The sequence below is a fragment of the Macaca nemestrina genome, chromosome 4 (assembly GCF_043159975.1).
Source record: "Macaca nemestrina isolate mMacNem1 chromosome 4, mMacNem.hap1, whole genome shotgun sequence".
NCBI lineage: Eukaryota > Metazoa > Chordata > Mammalia > Primates > Cercopithecidae > Macaca > Macaca nemestrina.
In genome coordinates this window covers 69,845,724-69,867,161 of record NC_092128.1, presented here as the reverse complement: position 1 = coordinate 69,867,161, position 21,438 = coordinate 69,845,724, and the positions used below count along the sequence as shown (strand labels likewise).

The 21,438-nt window shown below is 35.6% G+C and overlaps 1 protein-coding gene across 5 annotated transcripts in view; it reads right to left on the bottom strand.

The window, feature by feature from the left end:
• Window positions 1-4,628: 4,628 nt before the first annotated feature.
• Window positions 4,629-21,438, bottom strand: part of LOC105475467 (STEAP2 metalloreductase) — a 28,120-nt gene continuing 11,310 nt past the window's right edge. For 4 of the 5 annotated variants that reach the window (XM_011730717.3, XM_011730718.3, XM_071094786.1 and 1 more), the window contains exons 3-6: window positions 18,817-19,340; window positions 16,127-16,654; window positions 13,561-13,725; window positions 6,314-11,256 (exon numbers count right to left, since the gene is read on the bottom strand). In XM_011730717.3, the coding sequence (XP_011729019.1) occupies window positions 10,969-11,256; window positions 13,561-13,725; window positions 16,127-16,654; window positions 18,817-19,308 (1,473 nt within the window). In that variant the 5' untranslated portion in view covers window positions 19,309-19,340 and the 3' untranslated portion in view covers window positions 6,314-10,968. Of the gene's footprint in view, window positions 4,658-6,313; window positions 11,257-13,560; window positions 13,726-16,126; window positions 16,655-18,816; window positions 19,341-21,438 lie in introns of those variants that run through there. The other variant, XM_011730720.3, reaches the window with a different exon arrangement.

The window sequence follows — 21,438 nt, the reverse complement described above, 5'->3', positions numbered from 1 at the left end:
TATAGATCTCATGATTTTTCAGTTGACATGTTGTTGCCTATCCATTGTAGCCTGAATAATAATACAAGAAGGGTCAAGACTATAATAGAAAGCTTCTCATGATGATTATCAGTATAATTTAATAACTCAAACACCGTAACTGTGAAAATTAAGAAAAACTTTGACTCTTTTAATCTGTTTTTTAAACTTTCAAAAATTATTCAAGATTTAAATGTACATTTTTGTATCGTCCATAGAATTTAAGAATTTAAAATCACGTATAAACTCAATGAAAATAAATATTACTTCATTTCTCAGGACTTCTCATTTCTAGAATGAGGTTGATAAGTGATTTTGAAGGTTCCTTCTACCTCAGATGTTGAATATTTCTGGCCCTAAAAGAAAAATGGGAACACTAGATTGGGACTGGCAGCACTTGATTGTAAATCCTAGCCAAAGAGACCGAGTTTTGTTGAGAGAGTAGTGAGCACTTCTAGCACCTGTTTCCACACTTCTAGTCATTCTTCCACTTTTCTCATTCTCAGCCTTCTGAAACTGAGATCACTGACACTTGGGGTCAAAGTCTATTAACACTTTCCATTTCTCATCCTGTTGTACTAATCTGTAGTATTTTACATTGTTGACCCCTCTCCTCTTTTTCCAACCCCCTTGCCTAGGCTTCCACATTCTTTTTGTTTTTCTTTCATCTCTACAGCTACTCATTGGTATCTATGGGCCCAACACACTTCTGCTGCACCACTCTGCTACCTAGCTATTGATCGATATCTCTTTAGAACCACTCTTAGGCCTTACATCTAGAGGGCAGTTTAGTAGGTCTAAGGTTGCTTCCACCTAGGGAAAGTGCAAACTGTGTTAAGTGTTTTATTCATATGACCTTAATTGCTGTTACACAGTCCAAGTAAACCACATCAAAAGGAGACCAAAACTACTTGGATGAACACAATGGAGTCCTGTGAGAATGGCATCCCAGACCAAGATGGTGGCAGAGAGGTGACAACTGGATTATTTGCATATCTTTTGTGTGGTCATCCTAGCATCTCAGGATCAGGAAAGATGAAGAGGAGGGAGGGGAAAGGAAAAATTTCCACTTAAAGTAGAGCTTGCCTAGGAGACAGCAACTGATTCTTGTATTTTAACACCACAGGCTGAAGCTGATAAGGGTCTTTAAGCCTCAGTGACCTTAGACAGGCACCTTCCTCACTGGACCTAACTGAAGAGACTTTCCTGACTAGTGAACAATGAGATATTTATTTTATTTAACCAGCGGCGTAGAGACCTATATATTCATTCTGCCCTATATCCAGAGTGCCAGTTTCCAATGCTTAATTAGCATAGGCCACATGAGCTCCCCACTTCTAACATTTAAAAACCCCTGACTTTCCCTCCTCAGTGAAATTCTTCACGGAGTAAGTTCTCTTGCTTGGCAAGTTAATAGACTCAGCTTTGTAATTTTTTTTTTTTCTAGCTCTAATGGTATTTGTTTTACTCATGGACAGGTGAGAAGGACAAGGATAGAGAGGTCTTCAAACACCCCACAGCCAGCCATCTTGGGTGAATTACTGCAGTTTTCCAAAGGTGCCAGCAGGATTCCTCCTGCATAACATTTGCTTTATGTTGTACATGCCACTGTCTTCAGATGGCTAATCCCTATGAAATTCAGTTCATATGACATTTTCTAGGAAATCTTTACATCCTCTGTGTTGGGTGCCACCTTGTCTGTCATTCTGTTTTTGTACTCATCACATACTTAATGGTATCAACTGGTTCAGCAACTGGATCCCTTCCTACTGTACTGAGATTCTTGACAGTTACTGTGATATGCACCCCAGACCCTCAGCATACTGTCTAGAGCAGTAGTTTTCAAAACCTAAAGTGTATCAGAATCATCTGGAGAAATAGTTAAAACAGAATCTTGAGCCCTACCTGCAGAGTCTCTGCTTCAATAAGTCTGGGTGAGGCCCAAGGATATGCGTTTTTAACCAGTTCCCAAACAATGTTGATGCTATTGGTCTAGAGAACATACTTTGGGACTTCCTGGTCCATATCATACTAGTTACTCAAAAAATGTTCATTAAAACATTTCAAGGATTATAAATTACTTTTTATTTTGATTTGAAGCCAAATTAAAGCATTTTGTAAGTTATCCAAAGTAAGGTAAATACTCCACGTCCTTGCTACTCAAAATGGGGTCCTTGGGTTACCTGCACTGGCATTACTAGGGGCTCTGTTAGGAATGGAGACTCTCTTGCCCCGTGGTGGACCTACTGACTCAGAATCTCCATTTTAACAAGATCATCAGGTGATCAGTACACACATCAAAATTTGAGAAGCATTGCTCGTGTGTGTGTGTGTACTTGTGTGTGTGTGTTGTCACTATTATTGCTTTGGAGTAGTTTTAACGGCCTCCATAAAATTGGCTTTCACTAATTATTCCATTTGTGGATTTTCCAAGTCCTTTGTTCCCAAATAATACTGGGTTTACTTTTCTTCTTGGTAAGTGCACAAAGATTAAGCTTCATGAAAGCTTTAACTGTTTATATTAGGTATGTTGACTTAATTTTAATCATTATTCATTGATTCTTCTGTTATGACACAAAAACGCAGAAGGGTGAAAGGGTGAAATGACTACTGAAGGAGTAAATTCTTTCAGCAAAAAGATAAATAGAGAAACATGAGAAATGAGTTATACCTAGAGAAGAGAAATGCTTGAATCTGGTAACAATTCTGCAGAATTTAGTATCTCTGTTAAGTTACAAATTGCAATTTCTTAGTAGCACCTGTAGACTTAAAGATTAACTGGAAGTTTTAATAATATATTGACTTACAATTTTTTTTATTTTTTATTTTTTATTTATTTATTTTTTTTGAGACGGAGTCTCGCTCTGTCGCCCAGGCTGGAGTGCAGTGGCCGGATCTCAGCTCACTGCAAGCTCCGCCTCCCGGGTTCACGCCATTCTCCTGCCTCAGCCTCCCGAGTAGCTGGGACTACAGGTGCCCGCCACCGCGCCCGGCTAGTTTTTTGTATTTTTTAGTAGAGACGGGGTTTCACCGGGTTAGCCAGGATGGTCTCGATCTCCTGACCTCGTGATCCGCCCGTCTCGGCCTCCCAAAGTGCTGGGATTACAGGCGTGAGCCACTGCGCCCGGCCGACTTACAATTTTTACTTTTAGAAGTAACAAAAAAAGCTAAATATGTTTTAAAATAAATATATTACAAATTGTGGTTCTATTTTCCTTCTGATTTTTTCTTGTTTATACTCTGCCTAATTAGCAGTGTTTAGTAAAATTATAATTATTTCTAATTATATGAATAATTATATATTCTTGAATTAAGAATGTGTTTAATAAGTATTTTAGACTACATATGAATTTGGTAGTCTCTAATGCCAGATGTTCTACAGATGTTCTAAATGTTCAAGCAAATGTTATTCCTTTCTTAATTAGAGTAATTTATTTTAAATAAAGAATGTTTATAGCACATATGAAATCTAATCATAGTTTTTAATAGGATAGCTTTAGGGAAATTCTGTAACAGAAGAAATGCATACAAAACTAGAGTTTATTACACTTAATTTTTTTTTTTTTTTTTTTTTTTGAGACAGGGCTCACTGTGTCACCCAGGCTGGGATGCAGTGACATGATCTCTGCTCGCTGCAGCCCCAACCTCCCTGGGCTCAGGTGATCCTCCCACCTCCCACCTCTCACCTCCCACCTTAGCCTCCCGAGCAGCTGGAACTACAAGTGCATGCCACCATGTCTGGCTAATTTTTGTTATTTTTTGTAGAGATGGGGTTTCACCATGTTGTCCAGGTTGGTCTTGAACTCCTGAGTTCAAATGATCTGCCCACTTTTGCCTCCCAAAGTGCTAGGATCACAGGCGTGAGCCACCACTCCCAGCCTATACTTCACTGTTTTAAAAAATTTTTTCAGGTTGACAGCATAGAAACAAAGCCTAAAAACAAAACAAAAGTAATTACGTCTTTCCAACAGAATCATTAATGCACATTTGGGAAGAATAAGTACGTGGAACAGAAAATGAAAGTAAAAGAATAGTCACCCCTGAAGTCAACCATTCTGATGAAAATTATACCAACAATAACCCAAACTGCAAGTGATTTTTAAGTAGGAAGCTGCAGGAACTACTCATGTTTAGTGGAAAAGTAAACAGATTATAATAAATGAAAAGAAGAATTTATAAAGCGCTACTTTTACCCAATCAAAGCTTCAGTTCCATGACATGGGAATAATTATATGAAAAAAAATGTTCCTGAGATTTTAGAATAACTATTATTGTGTTTAAATGGTGGGTGGTTATAGTGCAATTATCCCAGGATGGAACTGTCTTTATTGTGGAGCAAGATTAATCAGACAAGTTTGTTCTAATGACATTAATTATTTGAGTTCTATATCTAAATTGACTTGTTCTGATTCTGTGAACCTTGTGTTAGTTTTTGAGGACTGCTGTAACAAATACCACAGACTGGGTGGCTTTAACAACAGAAATTTATTTTGTTACAGTTCTGGAGGCTAGAAGTTGAAGACTAAGGTGCTGGCAGGATTGATTTCATCTTGAGGCATCTCTCCTTGGCGTGCCGTCTTCTCCCTTTTACTTCAAATGTTCTTCCCTCTGTGCATGCCTGATTCCTAATCTCCTCTTCCTATGAGGACACCAATCATATTGGATTAGGGCCCAACTGTATGACCTCACTTTACCTCTTTAAAGATCCTGTCACCAAATACATTCTGAGGTAGTGTGGGAGTTAGGATTTCAATGTATCAATTTTGAGGAAATTCAATTCAGCTCATAACAGATCCCAATATATTTTGAATTATAACTTGAATTCTTATAAACAGCAGATTCAAGAAAAGAGTATGTTTAATTAAGGCACAAATGGTATTCTTGACTACAGGACACTGATATTTCACACAGTAGTACTAAGTTACTATTCTGATTTAACAGTGTATCACTGTACATTTGATCAATATGAATCTGCTCATGAGGGGTTTCTCTACTCTCAGGGGTCTTAACAAATCTGGATTTTGAGTCTGCAGGGTCCTGTGCCTGACTTTCTCAAAGTCATCATTTGTCTCTTGTTTCACTTCCCATTGGAAGAATCCACTACCTAAAGTACTGTACTAGTCTAGGTTCCCCAAGCCTGCCATAAATAAACACCAACATTCACCTGCTGCCACTCTGTGGGGAGTACTATCTCTGAGAAACAGAAGTGAGGAAAAAAATGGAAGTGAGGCACTAGGAGAAGGGAACACAAACGCAGGTGTTACTGAGCTGGTTATAGGTGGCAACAAGTGCAGTTAATTGCTCGGTCTTTGAGGAGATTTTCATGAAGGTCTTCTGAATTACTGCACTTTAGAACAGCCTATCTGGGGGAAAGGAAGGGAGAATTTATCTGCTAGCTTCATTTTGTGCTGTATCTCCTTGTTCAAAGTTCACTCCTTAAGTAGGGTTGCCAGATTTAGAAAAATTTAAAAAAGTCCATGCTTATAATAAAAAGTAATTTCTTGTTTGTCTGCAATTCAAATTTAACTGAGAGTCCTGTATTTTACCTGACAATCCTACTCTCAGGATATTAGCACCTAAGCATTTCCAGGCAGCAGCTGGGGAAGCCAGAACCTCCACGGACAGATCTGGTGCACAGGTACAAAGGTCAGTTTCTCCTTGTCAATGGCACCGTGTACAGGACTCATCAACATATAGCAGTGTGGCGGTGGTGGTAGTGGCAGCAGCAGCAGAAACTCCTCTTTAGGACAATAGGGTAGCGCTAGGCCACTGGCCAGGAGGCAAGGCATGAGGCAGAAGCAGTGATGGGAAGGGCATGAGGAAGAGGCAAAAGGTTTTAGGCATGGCTGCACGGATGTGGGGTAATAAAAAACATAATTTTCTATAAAAATGAGTAATGATTTATTATAAAATCTCTTTAGTATCCATCATAGACCATATTATACTAGATACTGGGGATTTAGTAGTAAATAAGATAAAATTTCTGCTACCAGGGGTTTTACAGAATAGCTTGAATATTGTGTGTGTTCTGATTTAAAGATGCTTAATGAATGCTAGTAAAATGAAATAATATAATAAAATCAATGTAAATGGAGGTTTTTCTAAATGACTACTTCAGTAAAAACAAACAAAACCCCTCCAAAACTATCACGTGTATTGCTTTCTGGATGCTTCTGAAAAGAAATAACTCAGAAAATTATTAGAAGGCCTCCATCAAATACTGGAATTATTATTCAGTAAGAAAAAAAATCCACGTGTATACAACATTTCAAAACAGAATTTAAAGCATTAAATTACTTTTTATTTAAATGTTTATAAGGCAGTATGAGAATGATAGAAAACATGTGTAATTTGATAGCAATATTTTGGAGATTACAGAGTTTTAGTAATTACCAATTACACAGTTAAAAAGAAGACAATATATTCCAAGCAGATACAAAATATCTAGTGAAAGATCAAGGCAAGAAAATGAGTATAACTAATTGACAATGGAAAATAACTTTTAATGTGAATTGCACATTATCCTTTAAAAGCTTTCAAAAGTAAGAATTATTGCAGTCTAGTTAATTCAGACAGTGTTAAACAGTATCAGGATAAAGAACTGTAGGGCAGAAAGGATTAATTTTCACGTCATGTAACAAACCCAGATTTACAATGGCTGAAATGCAGGAAAAAGCAGTGGAAGTAGGGAAGTAGTCAAGGTCTTTCTGGTCTCTAATCTGCCTTCCTCTTTGGGTGTGGCCTTGATCTTCTGGGGACAGCTGCCAGGGCTCCTGTTATATCCACAATGCCAGCAGCAAGATGAAGGGATGAAAAAGAACACATGCTGCCTTCCTTTGAGGAGACTTCATCTCACTGGCCAACACTCAGTCACATGTACACCTAACTGCAAGGACAGTTCAGGAATGCAATGGGCAGCAGCTTTTAAAGGAGTCAATAGGAAGACAAATTCCAGTTCCAGCTCAGTCTGAATATCTGCAAAGCTGCAAAAGATCTTTAAAGACAATTGCAAGAGAATATTTCCTTAAAGTTGGCAATTTGGAGATCATACAAAAGCATCTGCTTTTGTGATTTAATTTAGCTCATCTGGCCACTGGAAGAATCCATACAGTTTGCCTTAATTTTGGATGAATGCACGATGGAAATTCAATAATTTAGAAAGTTAAAAAAAACTCAGTATGTTAGGCTGAACAAAACATTTTTAGTATATGGACAGAATCTCTGAAAATTAAGCACTGTATAATTTTCTCATACTAAAAAAAAAGTGAAGAACCCATTCATTCATGTAAAATTCACTGTTTAAAGGTAAAAACAGATTGAGTTTCCACTGAAATTATTACATTTCATTCAGGGCTAATCATTTGTACTGAATATATATCAGAATTTGTTTTACTGATTGATGAACAATTGAAGGTAGGGCATCTCATTTCATAATATAAATCTTAACACTGTGAGGTGTGTTAAACTATGTATGTATCCTGCTTTAAGTCATGGATTTACAAAATAATTTCAACACATTTTAGGCTGTTTACTTATTTCAAAACAGGGATTTCATAGACTGACACAGGTATAATTAGTTCATTGTTCACAGTATTCCTAAATAAATATTTACTTACTACATTTATGATACTTTATTTAAAATATCACATTAGAAACTTTAAATATTTCATAAATAAATCTCTTTTTTGGGGGGAAACTCTGTACAGAATTTATTATGAAATAGCTTAATGGCAAGTGGTAATTTAGAAGAATTAAGTTATCATATTAGATAGGAGATATATGAAAATATTTTAAAATTGTGTATATTCTTGTAGCCCTTTTATACAAGTAATTTCTATAATTTGATTGTAATGAAAGTATAATATACTTTAAGTTACTATTATCAGATTAATTTTTGAAAGAAAAATTCCTTAATCAAGCCAAGGTTATGCTGCTTTATAAGAAATTAATCAGGTAGTTTAACACTAGAGCTCATTAGCCAACCTGTATGTAGCACAAAATAATCATCTCTGATAAATACCTATAAATATATTTTATTCATACTTTTAAATATTTTACAGTTTAAATAAAAACCTTACATGTAGACAATCTGGGCTAAATTTCCATGTATATTTTGAAAAATAATGTTAGCATGAATATATTCCTATTTAAATATGATTTTAAATGTTCTTAATACAGGAGACATATGAAATATATACATAAAAGCTAAGTAGCATGATACAGCTCATGGTTATTTTCCTCATAGGAAAAAAGTTACTTGATTTTTTTTCTTTTTGCATAGGATTAAGACTGAGTATCTTTTCTACATTCTTTTAATTTTCTAAAGGGCACTTCTCAAAACACAGACCAGGTAGCAAATCTCCACTGCTCTAAGGTTCTCACCACCACTTTCTCACATCTAGCAATAGTAGAATTCAGTCCTACTTCTGAGGCCAGAAGAATGGTTCAGAAAAATAATGATTATAAAAAAATAACAATTAAGAAAAATAATCACATAGAATTAAAATAAAGCAACTAAACATCATAGTTTTGCATTTTTAGAAAAGCATTTAAACATTTAGAATTATAGTAAATATGTTACATTTATTCTAAAACTTCAAAATTATTCAGTTTTTGTAGTACTGAAAAGAAGATAGTGCCATTCGAAACAACAGATGTATCTTTTATACATTTTCACAAAAGTTTGTTTTTCATATTTTTAAAGGCCTCATTTATCTGTAACAGTGATATTTTTAGAGTATTGGCTACTTAATACATACATGCAACAATATATGCTTTAATAGTCATCTAACTTTTAGGAATATTTCATTTCGTTTTCACATTAAACGGTTAAGCATAGTGTTAACTGGAATTTAAGGAACAAGAAAATACTGAAAATATGCTGTTATTTTCATTAGTTCACTATAATAGAATGTTTAGGTATTTGCCCATAAAAGTTATCATTGCCCAACTGAATTCCCACCAAGAACTAACAAGTGATTATGAAGTGGGGAGAAATATAATTAAAATAAAGAAAAGAGAGAGCTCAGTTAGAAAGTACAAGATAATAAAATTCACCAAGAGGAGAACATTAGAGAATCATGAGTGAATTACCAAACTGACAATGCAGTTGTAGGAAAAGAGCCACTGGTGGGAAAGGTAGTCTCTACTAAATAAAAGTCTTTTTATTGTTGGCAGCTGGATTCAGTAGTACTTATGTGGGTAAGTTTAGAAATGTTATAATTTCAGGAAGAGGAATGCATATAATTGTATCTTGTCTATAATTTTCTATTTTAATAAAGAAATAGCAAATGGGGGTGGGGGAAATGTAGGACGTTCTACGGTTTGAGCAAAATGCAATTAAATGTGGAAGGACAGCACTGAAAAATTTTATGAATAATCTGTATGATTACATGTCTCTAGAGTAGATTTATAATTAGCCACTTGCCCTAATATCCTTCATGCTTGTAAATTGCTACCTAATGAATGGTTATGCAGGCAGGAGAACTTCTCAGGAAGAGAAAAGGAGAAAACCAGGTCTACAGAGATTTTTGAAAGACTCTATGGGATCTCAGCAATTTGTTAACACTGCTAGGGCCCTTCACTGCATAGGGAGGCATATGGACTGCCACGGGTCTCAAGGCTCATGTTACGACCAAGAACAGGGTAACTGTGAATTACCCTACAAGCAGTCATAAGTTTATTATAATAATATTTTTATACAATTTTTGGATGCACCCAACCCACTCTAAAGAATGTCAGTGACTTTATACAAAAGAGGAAGCATCTAGATTGGCATTGTGAACACAATGCATAGGGCTGCGGCGGGAGCTCCAGAGCCTAGTGGTTAAAACCGTGGCCTCTGGAATATGACTACCTGGACTTGAGTGCTCACTCCACCATTTATTAACTGCATGACCTTTGGAAAATAACTCTTCTATCCTTTGGTCCCTCATATGTAAAATGAAGATAATAACTACTTATCTTACGGGGTTGTTCTAAGTATTAAATGAGATAATACAAGTAAAGTACTTAGAACCATGCCTGGCACATCACAATCCCTCAAAGAACATCAGTATAATCCCATACCATAGCAAGTGGTGACTGGTTAAGGTGCGACAAAGGTCAGCTGACAGACTACTTGTGTGCAAACTTGATACTTTTGTTCTAAGTATCAACTATTATACAATTCCCAGGATTGGTACTGTATTAAGAGATAGCACTTTTGGAGGCCAAATGTTACTGAATCCTCTTCCTGATCAGTATATTAATATGAAAATGAAACTGCTCTGTAACACAATAAAGAATAAAAGCTTTCATGAGGTATGTATTATCAGTATGTATTTCATGTCTCCAATATATTTTAAATATAATTTCAGGTTTAATTTGTCTTTTTAATTTGTGTCTGTTCATATAATCATATTGCTTCATATAATTAATTTCATCCTTCAAATCCTATTTTATGAGAGAAATATAGGAATGCTATCATGCACCCTTACCTAGATGCTAATATAATATGTCCTTTCTTAAAAATAACATATGATAATGCATTTCTACTTTTTAAGTTGAATATTAAAATCTTAATCTTCAGAAAAAAATGTATATCCATTAAATTATTTTAAAAGCTTAAAATTCTGCTGGTTTGCAAATTGTTTTTAAAATTGTATCTATATTATTAACTGTAAGTATTTTTGCCTGATTATGAAATATAAAGTAACAATAGGGTTACAGTTGGGCAAAACAAAACATACCTAAATTACAGTAATATATTGACTAGAAAAATTCATATTGGCAAACATGACATTTGTGAAAATTAATTTGAAGAAAACTCTATCACTAATTCAGTTGAAATCTCATTTAACAAGTTTCAACCCACAATAATTTGACAGTATACTTGTAACTGAATGTAGAAGTCATAAAAATAATGGCATGAGTAGAATTTTATATGGCAGCTGTGAACACCATTTATCATCACATTACTGTGACCCTCTCTGGGGAGACATGAGGAATTGTTCCTCCAATACCTTCTTCCAGAAATTGGCTCTTTTCCCAGCCTTTTTTAATTCGTTTTAGCTTTCGGCTTATACATGGAAGGAATAAAATGATCTTACCCAGAATTACAACTGAGGGCAAAACAAGAGCAAGAACAAAGTTTGGCGGTGTATAAAATCTGTAGTACTCTTCTTCAAAAGCTCGTTTCCATCCATAAATTAAAACGTGGAAAGTACTTATGAGCAGAGCGACATATCCAAGCGTAGACTTGGGCCAGGAGAGAAAGGAAAAGAAACAAAGAATAAGAAACAAATGACTGAAACCCATAAATTAAGTTCAAGATATACCGTGTTTATATTTTGATAAAACTATTTTGTCTTAAATTATCAAGTTAACCTTTGTCCTCTACTGAATTAAACAATATTAATATTTTTATATATGCATATATATGTATTATTTATATGCACACCTTATGTTACACAAATGAGGCGCGATTGCATACACTTCAATATTCTTACTACTTCATTTATTTTATCAAGAACATTTTCCTCATGTCATTATGAAGATGAATTAATACTGTATAATATTCTATTGAATGGATGTGCATAATTTATTCAACCATTCCTTTTTGTTGATAATTTACTGTTTCCAATTTTCCTCAACTATAAATGTCATGTTAGGCCATTTTCCATATTTTGATTTATTTTCTTAGGACTGGTTTCTAATAGTAGGATTATTGGTCAAAACATCTAGCTTTTCCTTAAGGGTACTGATACATACTGCTAAACTCTTCTTTATAAAAATTATTCACATTTCCACCAGTTGTGTATTAAAGAAATGTGTGTGTGTATATATGTGTGTGTGTGAGTGTGTGTGTACACATACACATAAATACAGTCATGTGCCACATAAGGGCATTTTGGTCAACTATGGACTGCATATACAACAGTGGTCCCACAAGATTATATACCCTATTTTTACTGTACCTTTTCTATGTTTAGATATGTTTAGGTACACAAATATTTACCATTGTGTTACAAGTGCATATAGTATTCAGTACAGTAACATGCTGTACAGGTTTGTAGCCTGGGAGCAATAGGTCACGGTTTGTATAAATATGCTCTATGATGTTCACGTGACAAAATTGCCTCATTGCTCAGAATGTTCCCCATTGTTAGGTGACACATACCTGTTAATACATAAACAGATATATGATAAAATTAAATAAACTCATTTAAAATTATTAAAATTAATTAAATTAAAATTAAATGAGCATCCTCATGGGCACACACACACATATACACACTGGTTAATAGGCAAGTATGAAAAATCCTGCAGTATTAATATAAACAAGAATTCAAATACAGAGTTTAATAAGAATACTTCAGTTAGGCACTTTACAGGTTAAATTCTAAAAGATCACCATTCTTTAGTTTGCTAAATTATTATGTTTAAGACTGCTTACTTTGAAAAATAGTCTGTTATAGAAAAGTAATATTACATCCGTATAATGATGTAATGTCTAACTTTACTGAGAAAATATCAACCCTCCGGCAGGCAAAATATTTGCAATTACTGATCTAAATTTATAATGATAATTTGCATCTGTCTAGAACCTTCTATTTCTTTTCAGGTATGTTTAAACTAGCTGTTGGGAAAGTACTCTCCCTTTTCTTTGAAAAGGAAAAATAAATTCAGATAAGCATTATGGCCTTGCTTTGAATGAGATTTTTACATGACCTTAAAAAAAACAAGCAAATAAGCAATGAAACGAAACAAAACTTAAGTGTACCAGCAAAGGACATGAATTTGTCTACTGTGCTGTAAACCATTTGGATACAACCAGTACAGATTTTGTAAAAATACAAGAAGGGTCCATGTTTCAGTCATGTATTTTTAAAATATGCAACCTTATTATTTAGATATTATTGGAGAGGGTGAATGTTTAACTTATTAAATACCATGGTGGTTTGAAATCCCTTTACAGACATCCATATATATTAGTGTACTACTGATACACTAAATACCTGTACTAACAAAATTCTTAAGGCTGGCTGCATGCTACAATCCATTAATCTAGTTACCTAGTTTGCCACTGCTTGTGTTTGTGTGTGTGTGTATATACACACACATTTCTTTAAAATATTCAGATTGACACTCCCACTTGAGTTCAAATTAATAAGATTTTTCTGGACAGATCAAGACGACTCAAAACATAAAATAAATTTTCGTTAACTTGTCTAATAATAAATTGACTTGCAACATTAAATTTGATCTAAGCTCATCCTTCCCCACTTTCATTTTTTTTTTCTCTTTTAAGATAACTTTTCATTCTTAACATAGTATACTGGAAGGCAGTGCTGTCAAAGTCTTCCAGTACAATCATATACTGACTGGTGTTTCACTTACTCAACCAGAGCAGTCCTAAGCTGCCTTCCAGCATAATGTATCTAGATGCATAAATACACTCTCAAAGGCACCCTTTTTATAAGGAAAAGATTTAAAATTCAGTTGTTCTTAACAAGGAAATCCTATCCTGCACAGTCCTTGACCAAACAAAACCCCACATACCTGAATAAAACTGAATTCTCTCCAGTTTAAAGCATTGCTCACTGAAGGGATAGAAGTGACTGCCAGGAGGGAAAGTAAGCCAAGGCTCATTATGCCAAAGGAGATATACATTTCAATTCTCCAAACTTCTTCCTCGTTCCAAGAGTTTTCAATATTTGCATGAACCTAACAAGAAAGCAAATGTGAACTTCCTTTGTTTAGTAGAACATTAACTGATTCAGCACAGAGTTCACTCTTGGCATAAGAAGAACCTGGTCATATATAGACATATTTAAGTTGCACTAATTCAGTCTAACAAACCATTATAGAGAACATGTTACTGGATGATACTGCTCCAGGTGTAGGGGAAAAGAGAATTAAACAAAAGGAGGACAAAACTTTCTCTTTCCTTGTATACGTGCTAGAATAAAGGGGCAAAGCTTTGCCATCACATTTGTAATACATCATCATTACAGGGACTCTGGAGTCCAACACCATAAAATGCCTAGTGGTTGGTTCTAGGGTGACACAAAAGAAGTTACTGGAGTTAAACTTAGTTTCGAAGTACTTTTACAAGCTGGTTTAAACTTGGTTGAATATCTGGGATACAGTCTGGCCTTAGTTCAACTTGGATCCAGGCAGGGAATTTCTAAACTACGTCAGTATCTTCTTCCATCACATGAATAATATATCTCTGTTTTGTCTTTCTTCTCATCTTCTCTTCCTAGAAAGCTATGATTTCCTTGGCTATAAAGGCCAATGGAGCTCAAGTATTTCTCCACTTGAACTGCCTAATTTAATATGATTCCCAACTCTCTGACTATGTCATTTATATGCAGTATTTTTCCAAACATCTTTTACTTACATTGATAATGTGTGTATAATCAAGTCAGACAGTTAACTCTGAATTTGTGGTATTCTGTGTAGGGACTACCTTTAGAAGTTCTATTTACACTCAGAATATAATTAGAGTATAAATCAAGTATTGGACTCCATCAGCTGAAATTTTTTATTTAAATAAGTATCTAATAATGGAAAACAGATTCTAACTTAACAACAGTTTAACTTTGTCCAATTCCAGTTAACAAAACATACTTAAAATTTAACAACAACAAAAAGCTGCTTCTTAACCATTAGTTCCCTGAGGCAATCATACCATTATCTTGAAAGAGGCCCCAGAGTTGCTACCATCTTCTTATTTGATATCTATACAATACAGAATAACAGCATTACCCAGTGTACTCAGAGACTACAACCTGGATCTACCTGCTCTCCCAGTTCATTCATTCATCCCACAAATGGGCTGTTGGAGTGTCCACAATGTCTAGGCTCAGATCTAGGCACTGGGTATGTATCAGTGAAAAAGATGGACAAAGATCCCTCTTCTCATGAACTTACATTCTGATGGGGGAAGGCAAACACTGGTAAATGTATTTTTAACATGGAAGTCAAGTGTGTTAGAAGATGGTAAGCGTTATTAAAAAAAGAAAGGTAGAGCAGGGTAAGTCAGCGGGATTCGGAATACTGGTTGGGGTGGAGGCAGCAGCATTTAAAATGGTATCCAGCGTAGGACTCACTGAAAAGGTGAGATCTGGGCAAATGACTGGAAGGAGGTAAGGGAGCCAACTGAGCAACTATAAAAGCCTTAGTATCTCATTAAGAGAAGTGTTTTTTCCCCCAGAAAGTGAATGGCTTAAAGGTTATCAATCTACTAATTAGAAAAATATTATTTTAGGTTTTATTGTTGAAACAAGCTTAAGTACTAGATGCCACATACTTGGACTATGATGCCTTCGATCCTTACAAAACGCACATGCTTTTACACATTTGTTTTGGTGCAATGTTCTTGGCTTTCATTGAGAAATGTTATACCAAACAGCTTCAGGGAAACCCCTTAAATTACATTTGTGGATTGGGAATTATGGAGGAAAACCATAGTCTAGCTCATCATCAAGCCCCTTCCATGAAGTGCTCCCTAAGATTTTTTTTTTTTTGAGAGCTAAGTGCTAGAAAAGCTTCACCCGTAGAACTATTGTTTTCTAGTTTTTGATAACAAGAGCTTTGTAAATAATAGGGTCTCCTTTCTCATCGTGTTGAAAATCTCAAAGCCAAAAGAGAAGCTGTGCAGACACTCTCAGCAGAGGTGTATTCGACTTTTTTCTCCTGATCTTGTCTTCCTGTTCTGCTTTGTATTTTTACCAGTTCTAATTTTATCGTATATATTTACTGAGAGTTGCCTCATCATTTTGTGGATCACGACCAATTATAAAACATTAAAATAATGAATTGTTGAATATTGAAAGCACTCATTGCAATTATGACATTGAAAAAAGGGGAGAACCCAACCCTCTACGTTTCTGCTTTTATTCTGTAAGGAAAAGGATGGTAGCAGCCTTTACTTGAAATAATTTTGAATTAGCCACATAATTCTTACGTGAAAACATTGTTGAAAGAACAATTATTTCCCCTCCCATAGTATACAAAAATCAAATTTCCATTAAAAGGCATGCAAAATTTTATGTTTTATAATTTATACTAATAAAAAGTATTTTACTAGCATCAGATAAATAACAAGCATGTTCAGTACCTGCTGATAAGCCATGTTGAGAAACAAATATCTCTCTGACCTTCTCATTGGTAAGCAGAGGCTGTAGGCAACATGGACCACAGTGAAGAAAAAACTTAGTAATCCGAGCTGTTTTCTACACTGCAACCAGGTTTCCAACCAAGGCGGAAATCTCCTATACTTGGTGCCGTAATAAAGTTGATAAGCAGCTGCCAGGAGACCTGCTAGGTATACCAGGGAGAGCAAAGTAATGGCAACTATAGGTAAGGTTTTATTCACAATCTCAATAGGAATTTTGTAAAAGTCACTCTGTTGGTTTCTAGCATATGGATGAATCACATCTCTGACAAAGGAATAAAGGAAAAAAAATGTGGCCAAGCTTATAGCTACCACCACTGGCCCTCTCCAGAGAGTAAAGAGTCGTAGGGGTAAATTTTCAATCTCTCTGGCTGATGATAAGGATCCCAAGTCAACGGGAATGAAATTCAACTGGCGGGCAAGTTCAATAACCTGTTGTCGGGCTTGAATATTGTTGCTGCATATATAAACCTGTGGGAAAAATAAAAAGACTCAGCATTACCACCGTTGTTTATAAAAATGGTAGCAATCGCATGCTCCACTTATGGAGCATCACCTGTAATGAACCTGAGTGATGCAAATGGTTAAAGTTAGGAGATAAGGCATTTATGAATGTATTAACCTATTACTAATAGGTTTTAAACAGTGTCATGAGAACAAAAAAGTCCTTGCCACTTATGATAACAGGACAATAAAATGCAGGAAAATGTAGCTGCAACCTCGAGCGTCAGAGGCGATCCCCCAGGTGGCGGGGGGGGCAGGTGGAAAGAAAAGTGTACTCTTCTAGGCATGGTTCAGTAGCAGCAGCCGGGTAAGGCCTCCTCTCCAGGGGTTTAGGTGGACTTTGAGCTGCTGGTCATGCCCCTGCCCCACTCCACTTCCCTAATTCCCACAGGGGACAGTGTGGGGCTGGCACTCCCTGCTGTCATGAACAATATGTAGTTTTAGCACTGTAGCAGTTCTGTCTAGTAGTATGAGTGCAAACACTGCCCTTTACAGATATTTAGCATAACTGGAAGTGGGCATGCACTTTGGATGGCCATCTGCAATTAAAACCTTTAAATTATGTCATGATGCTATATTTTTTAATAAAATTTAATAAGATTTTAAATAAAATTTAGGTTTAGAAACCAATACACCAAGTATCTCAGAAAAACCATAATAATCTCAGGTATACTATTTCATTGGTCAGTATATTAAATTCTTTCATCTCTAAATAATGATGATATACCTGGCAAGTAAAAAAATTATAAGGCTTAGTTAATTTAAATAGAAAAGCAACTGTCCTTTTCTAAGACAAAGATACTACTTTTACAGAAACTCTAATGACGTGATGGGTGGAGGCAAGGGTAGGCTTTCAAACTATCGAAATCTGTTAGATACTATAATATAGTTGAAAATTCAACAAGTGTTTATTGAGCCCCAAGTTCATTACTGGAGTGAGCTGCTATTACTAATGGGTAGGCCACTTCATTCAAGGCTAGAAAAATATTGCTATAAAGTCTCCAAATAATGTTTGGGGAAAACAAATTCCTAAATATATCCCTAAAGATGTTTGTATAAGGACTCTAAAATAGACCACATAGAAATATTTGCATGTTTCTATTTATGTAATGGTGACAATATAACACTCTTTGGATTATTAATCTCAGATAACATTAGCCAGATGAAGGACAAATCCTATTTGAATGAATATTATATAATCATTTATGAACTTTTAAAATAGAGGTCCTTTTATAACAGAAGTAAGAAAAAAGTATTCTAAATTAATTCATTACAGTCGTGACAATGGTGGAATAAATTTTTTTAAAAACTCATTTGGAAAAAATTTTGTATAAATTATAATATGACATAATATGATATAATAAGTCTAAAAATAAACCAAACATTCAAAATAAAGGCACAAACACTACAAAATACAAATTTAGACTATTTTGTAGCTTATTTTGAATTTCATCACTGTTCCACATTTTTTTCTGTTAAAAATTTAAATTTGGTATAAATATGGGTATATGATTAAATTCAGGTTTGTCTCACAGGTCCTGGTTCTAATTTGCTTATTCTATATCTACTGCTAAACTTTGGTGGATATGCAAAAGAAAAAAAAGATTCAGAAATAGCCTGTAGAAAAGCATATGTTCTTTTAGTCATTAAAATAAAGACTGGAAAGTAAATGGTTATCATGACTCTGATATACAGCATACAATGATATAATACTTAAACTTATTTTCTAAGGAATCGAATCAACTGTCTTTACGGACAAAAACAATAAAAGTGTTTTATAATCATGCTTAATTATAATGCATAAGCACATTTAAAAAAAATTTTTAACATATTTTATGTGTTTACTTATAAAAGCTCATTCCACAATGGTGTTGACCGAGCTCCCCATCTGCTTTATTCTCAAGTTGAACTGGATGAAGTTCACATTATTTTCCCAGATTTCCACATCATTTTGGGAATGGGAATGTGCCCTTACAAGGTCAGGACATTAATCTTCAGGTGCTCATAATTAATTTTCAAATGATAATCATTGGAAAGTGTCAGAATTTAGTTTTAAAATGTTTGATATTTGTTTAGCTGTTTAACTACAAAATACCAGATACATAAGAATAAAAATGTAAAATACATACCTGCCGGCTGGCATCCTTAGGTCCTAACTGAAGTGCCCAAGCTGAGACAACATTAAATCCTTTGACAATCAAAGAATCTGGGAATAATGACGCCAAATATTCAGCATTGGATTCTGGGTACTGGTTTATCCTCATGTTATTGCTCACATCAATCAGGATTTTACCCACAAGCAGATGTCTTAGGTCCCACAGGGAGGTATAATGTTCTCTATGTATAGCAACAAATATTATATTTGTTTTTGTGAGAGCATCTTCATGATGGGTGACATCTACCACATGAGGAAAAAATTCAGAAGCAAACTTAGGATTTCTACTTCCTATGACCACATGATAGCCACATCTAATAAGTCGAATCGTCAAGGATTTGGCAAAATCTCCACTTCCAATCACACCTACAGTGACTTTCCTTGCATCTTTGATACCATTTATGCCATTAGGTAAAAAAGTTTCACTAAGGCTCTTAGGGCTTCCCATCATAGAGATTGATTCCATGATACAGAACTTCCAAGATCACCAAAAATATCCTAGGGGAGAGAAAATAAAATGTTCATCAGTTACCTATTACTGAACATTAAAACACTTCTAGACATTGTAATACTGTGTATTTCTAGAGGTAAAATATTTCACCACACTTTAACATAGAGCACAGTAAGACACAATTTGTAAGCTAAAAAAGGATCACTATTCTGGTTTCTCTTCATATCATATAAATCTTTCGTGTTTTAAAAAAGCATCTCAATAGGAAAATTAACTGTCACAAAGGTGATGTGCTAAAGTGGGGCTTCTCAAATTTTAATGTGCACACAGATCACTTGGGAATCTCGTTAAAATATAGATTCTGATTGAGTAGGTCTGGAGGGAGGCGCGACATTCTGCATTTCTAATGAAAGCAATACCAGTGCTGGTCTGAGGACCCCTCTTTGAGCAGCAAGGCACTAGTGACGCAGGACAGGAAAGTCCCCAAATTGGGGTTTAGCTCAGGAGGGTACTTGGCTTTGCCTGGGAAAGAATTAAAGGACAAGCTGGTGGTGTTAAACAGCAACGTTTACTGAAGCAGCAGTTTACAGCAGCAGCAGAGGTACTGCTCCTTACAGAGTAGGCCTACCCCATAGGCAGTGTGCCTAGAGTAGCAGTTCAGCGGCAGCTCTGCACTCATATTTAAACCTAGTTTATTTATATGCAAATTAAGGGGTGATTTATGCAGAAATTTCTAGGATGAGGGTTGTAACTCCTGGGTTGTTGGGCTGTTGCCATGGAAAGGGGTGGTAACTTCTGGGCATTGCCATGGCAATAGTAAACTGACATGGCACACTGGTGGGCATGTCTTATGGGGAGGTGCTTCTGCCCTGACCTCAGTTTGGTCCAGTGTCTGAACCTTGCCTCTGGAGTCAAGATCTGCCTCCTACCTCACTAGAGCACATGAGAAAAGAGACTGAGGTTTTCACTCAGAACTTTTTTGAAAAACACACTTGTAACAAGCATGATTACCCAGCTTCTGAGCAGATCAGAGGCAGCAAATCACAAATGCTACTAGAGGCAGAGAGGACTGTGATACTAAGTGATGGATCACAAGACAAGAGAAGAAAGAAAAACCATTTTTTAAAAAGCCATTTAAACCAAAACTGTCTAGAGTCATTTGAGGTGGAGGTTATAAAGTTCCCTATATACTTCAGTAGCTAGTGACTTTATCATTAAATGAGAGCTAGATAAATCAGCTAACAATGAACCCTGGCACTTAAATAATATCTTAAGAAAAACAGGCATCAAAATATAACAAAAGAGTAAATACCATGGACTTCTATCATTCACTCTAGATCTTACAATGTATCATTAAGAAAGATAGCTTACCTATGGAAAAAGGGATTAGTAATATGCTTATGGTCTTAAATTATATAATATTTATGAAATCTTTTTCTTCCCCTTTGTAAGAAATATGGCGGTGCTTTGGTCAAGGACAGGCAGAGGTAAGCATCCAGAGTGAGTTTACAGCACAGGCATATAACTTCACTTGTTATCATAGCCATGTAGACATAACAGAGAAGCTCACCACCATCGTTATAACATAGGGAAAACTCATCACTTGGCTCTAAGCCACTATTGTCTGTAAAAGGTATAATTGCCCTGCTGACACTGTACAGGCACTCTTGGGCCCAGAGAAAGAGAGAGTCAGAGCTGTCTGTCTTTGCAGATGGACAGGGGGAGCCAGGACACAGCTTGGCTTGCCTATGCCCAGAGAGAGAAATTGAAATAGTTAAGGTGCTGACTCCAAAGCCAAGGGAGAGCAGGCCCCGCAGCTGTGTGTGGGAGCCACCAGACTAAGCAGCCGAGACAGGATGGACAGTGTGAGAAAGTTGTTGATGAGAGTTGCTGTTGAATAAAATCATCTTTCACCTGCCTACAGCCGTTGGAGTATTCTTTCTGCTCATCCACCCACGCCCTTTGGACCTCAACATGACGCCGTTTTATTTGTTGGCTGCATAAACTATGATGCAGTTATTCTTCCTGGAAAAATCTCTCAAGTTATTTTTTAGTTGAGAGACTAACATCTGAAATGTTCATATTTGGAATAATTTGCTCAAGAATACAAATCAGGTTGCCATGAATTAGTGTCAAAATTGGGTC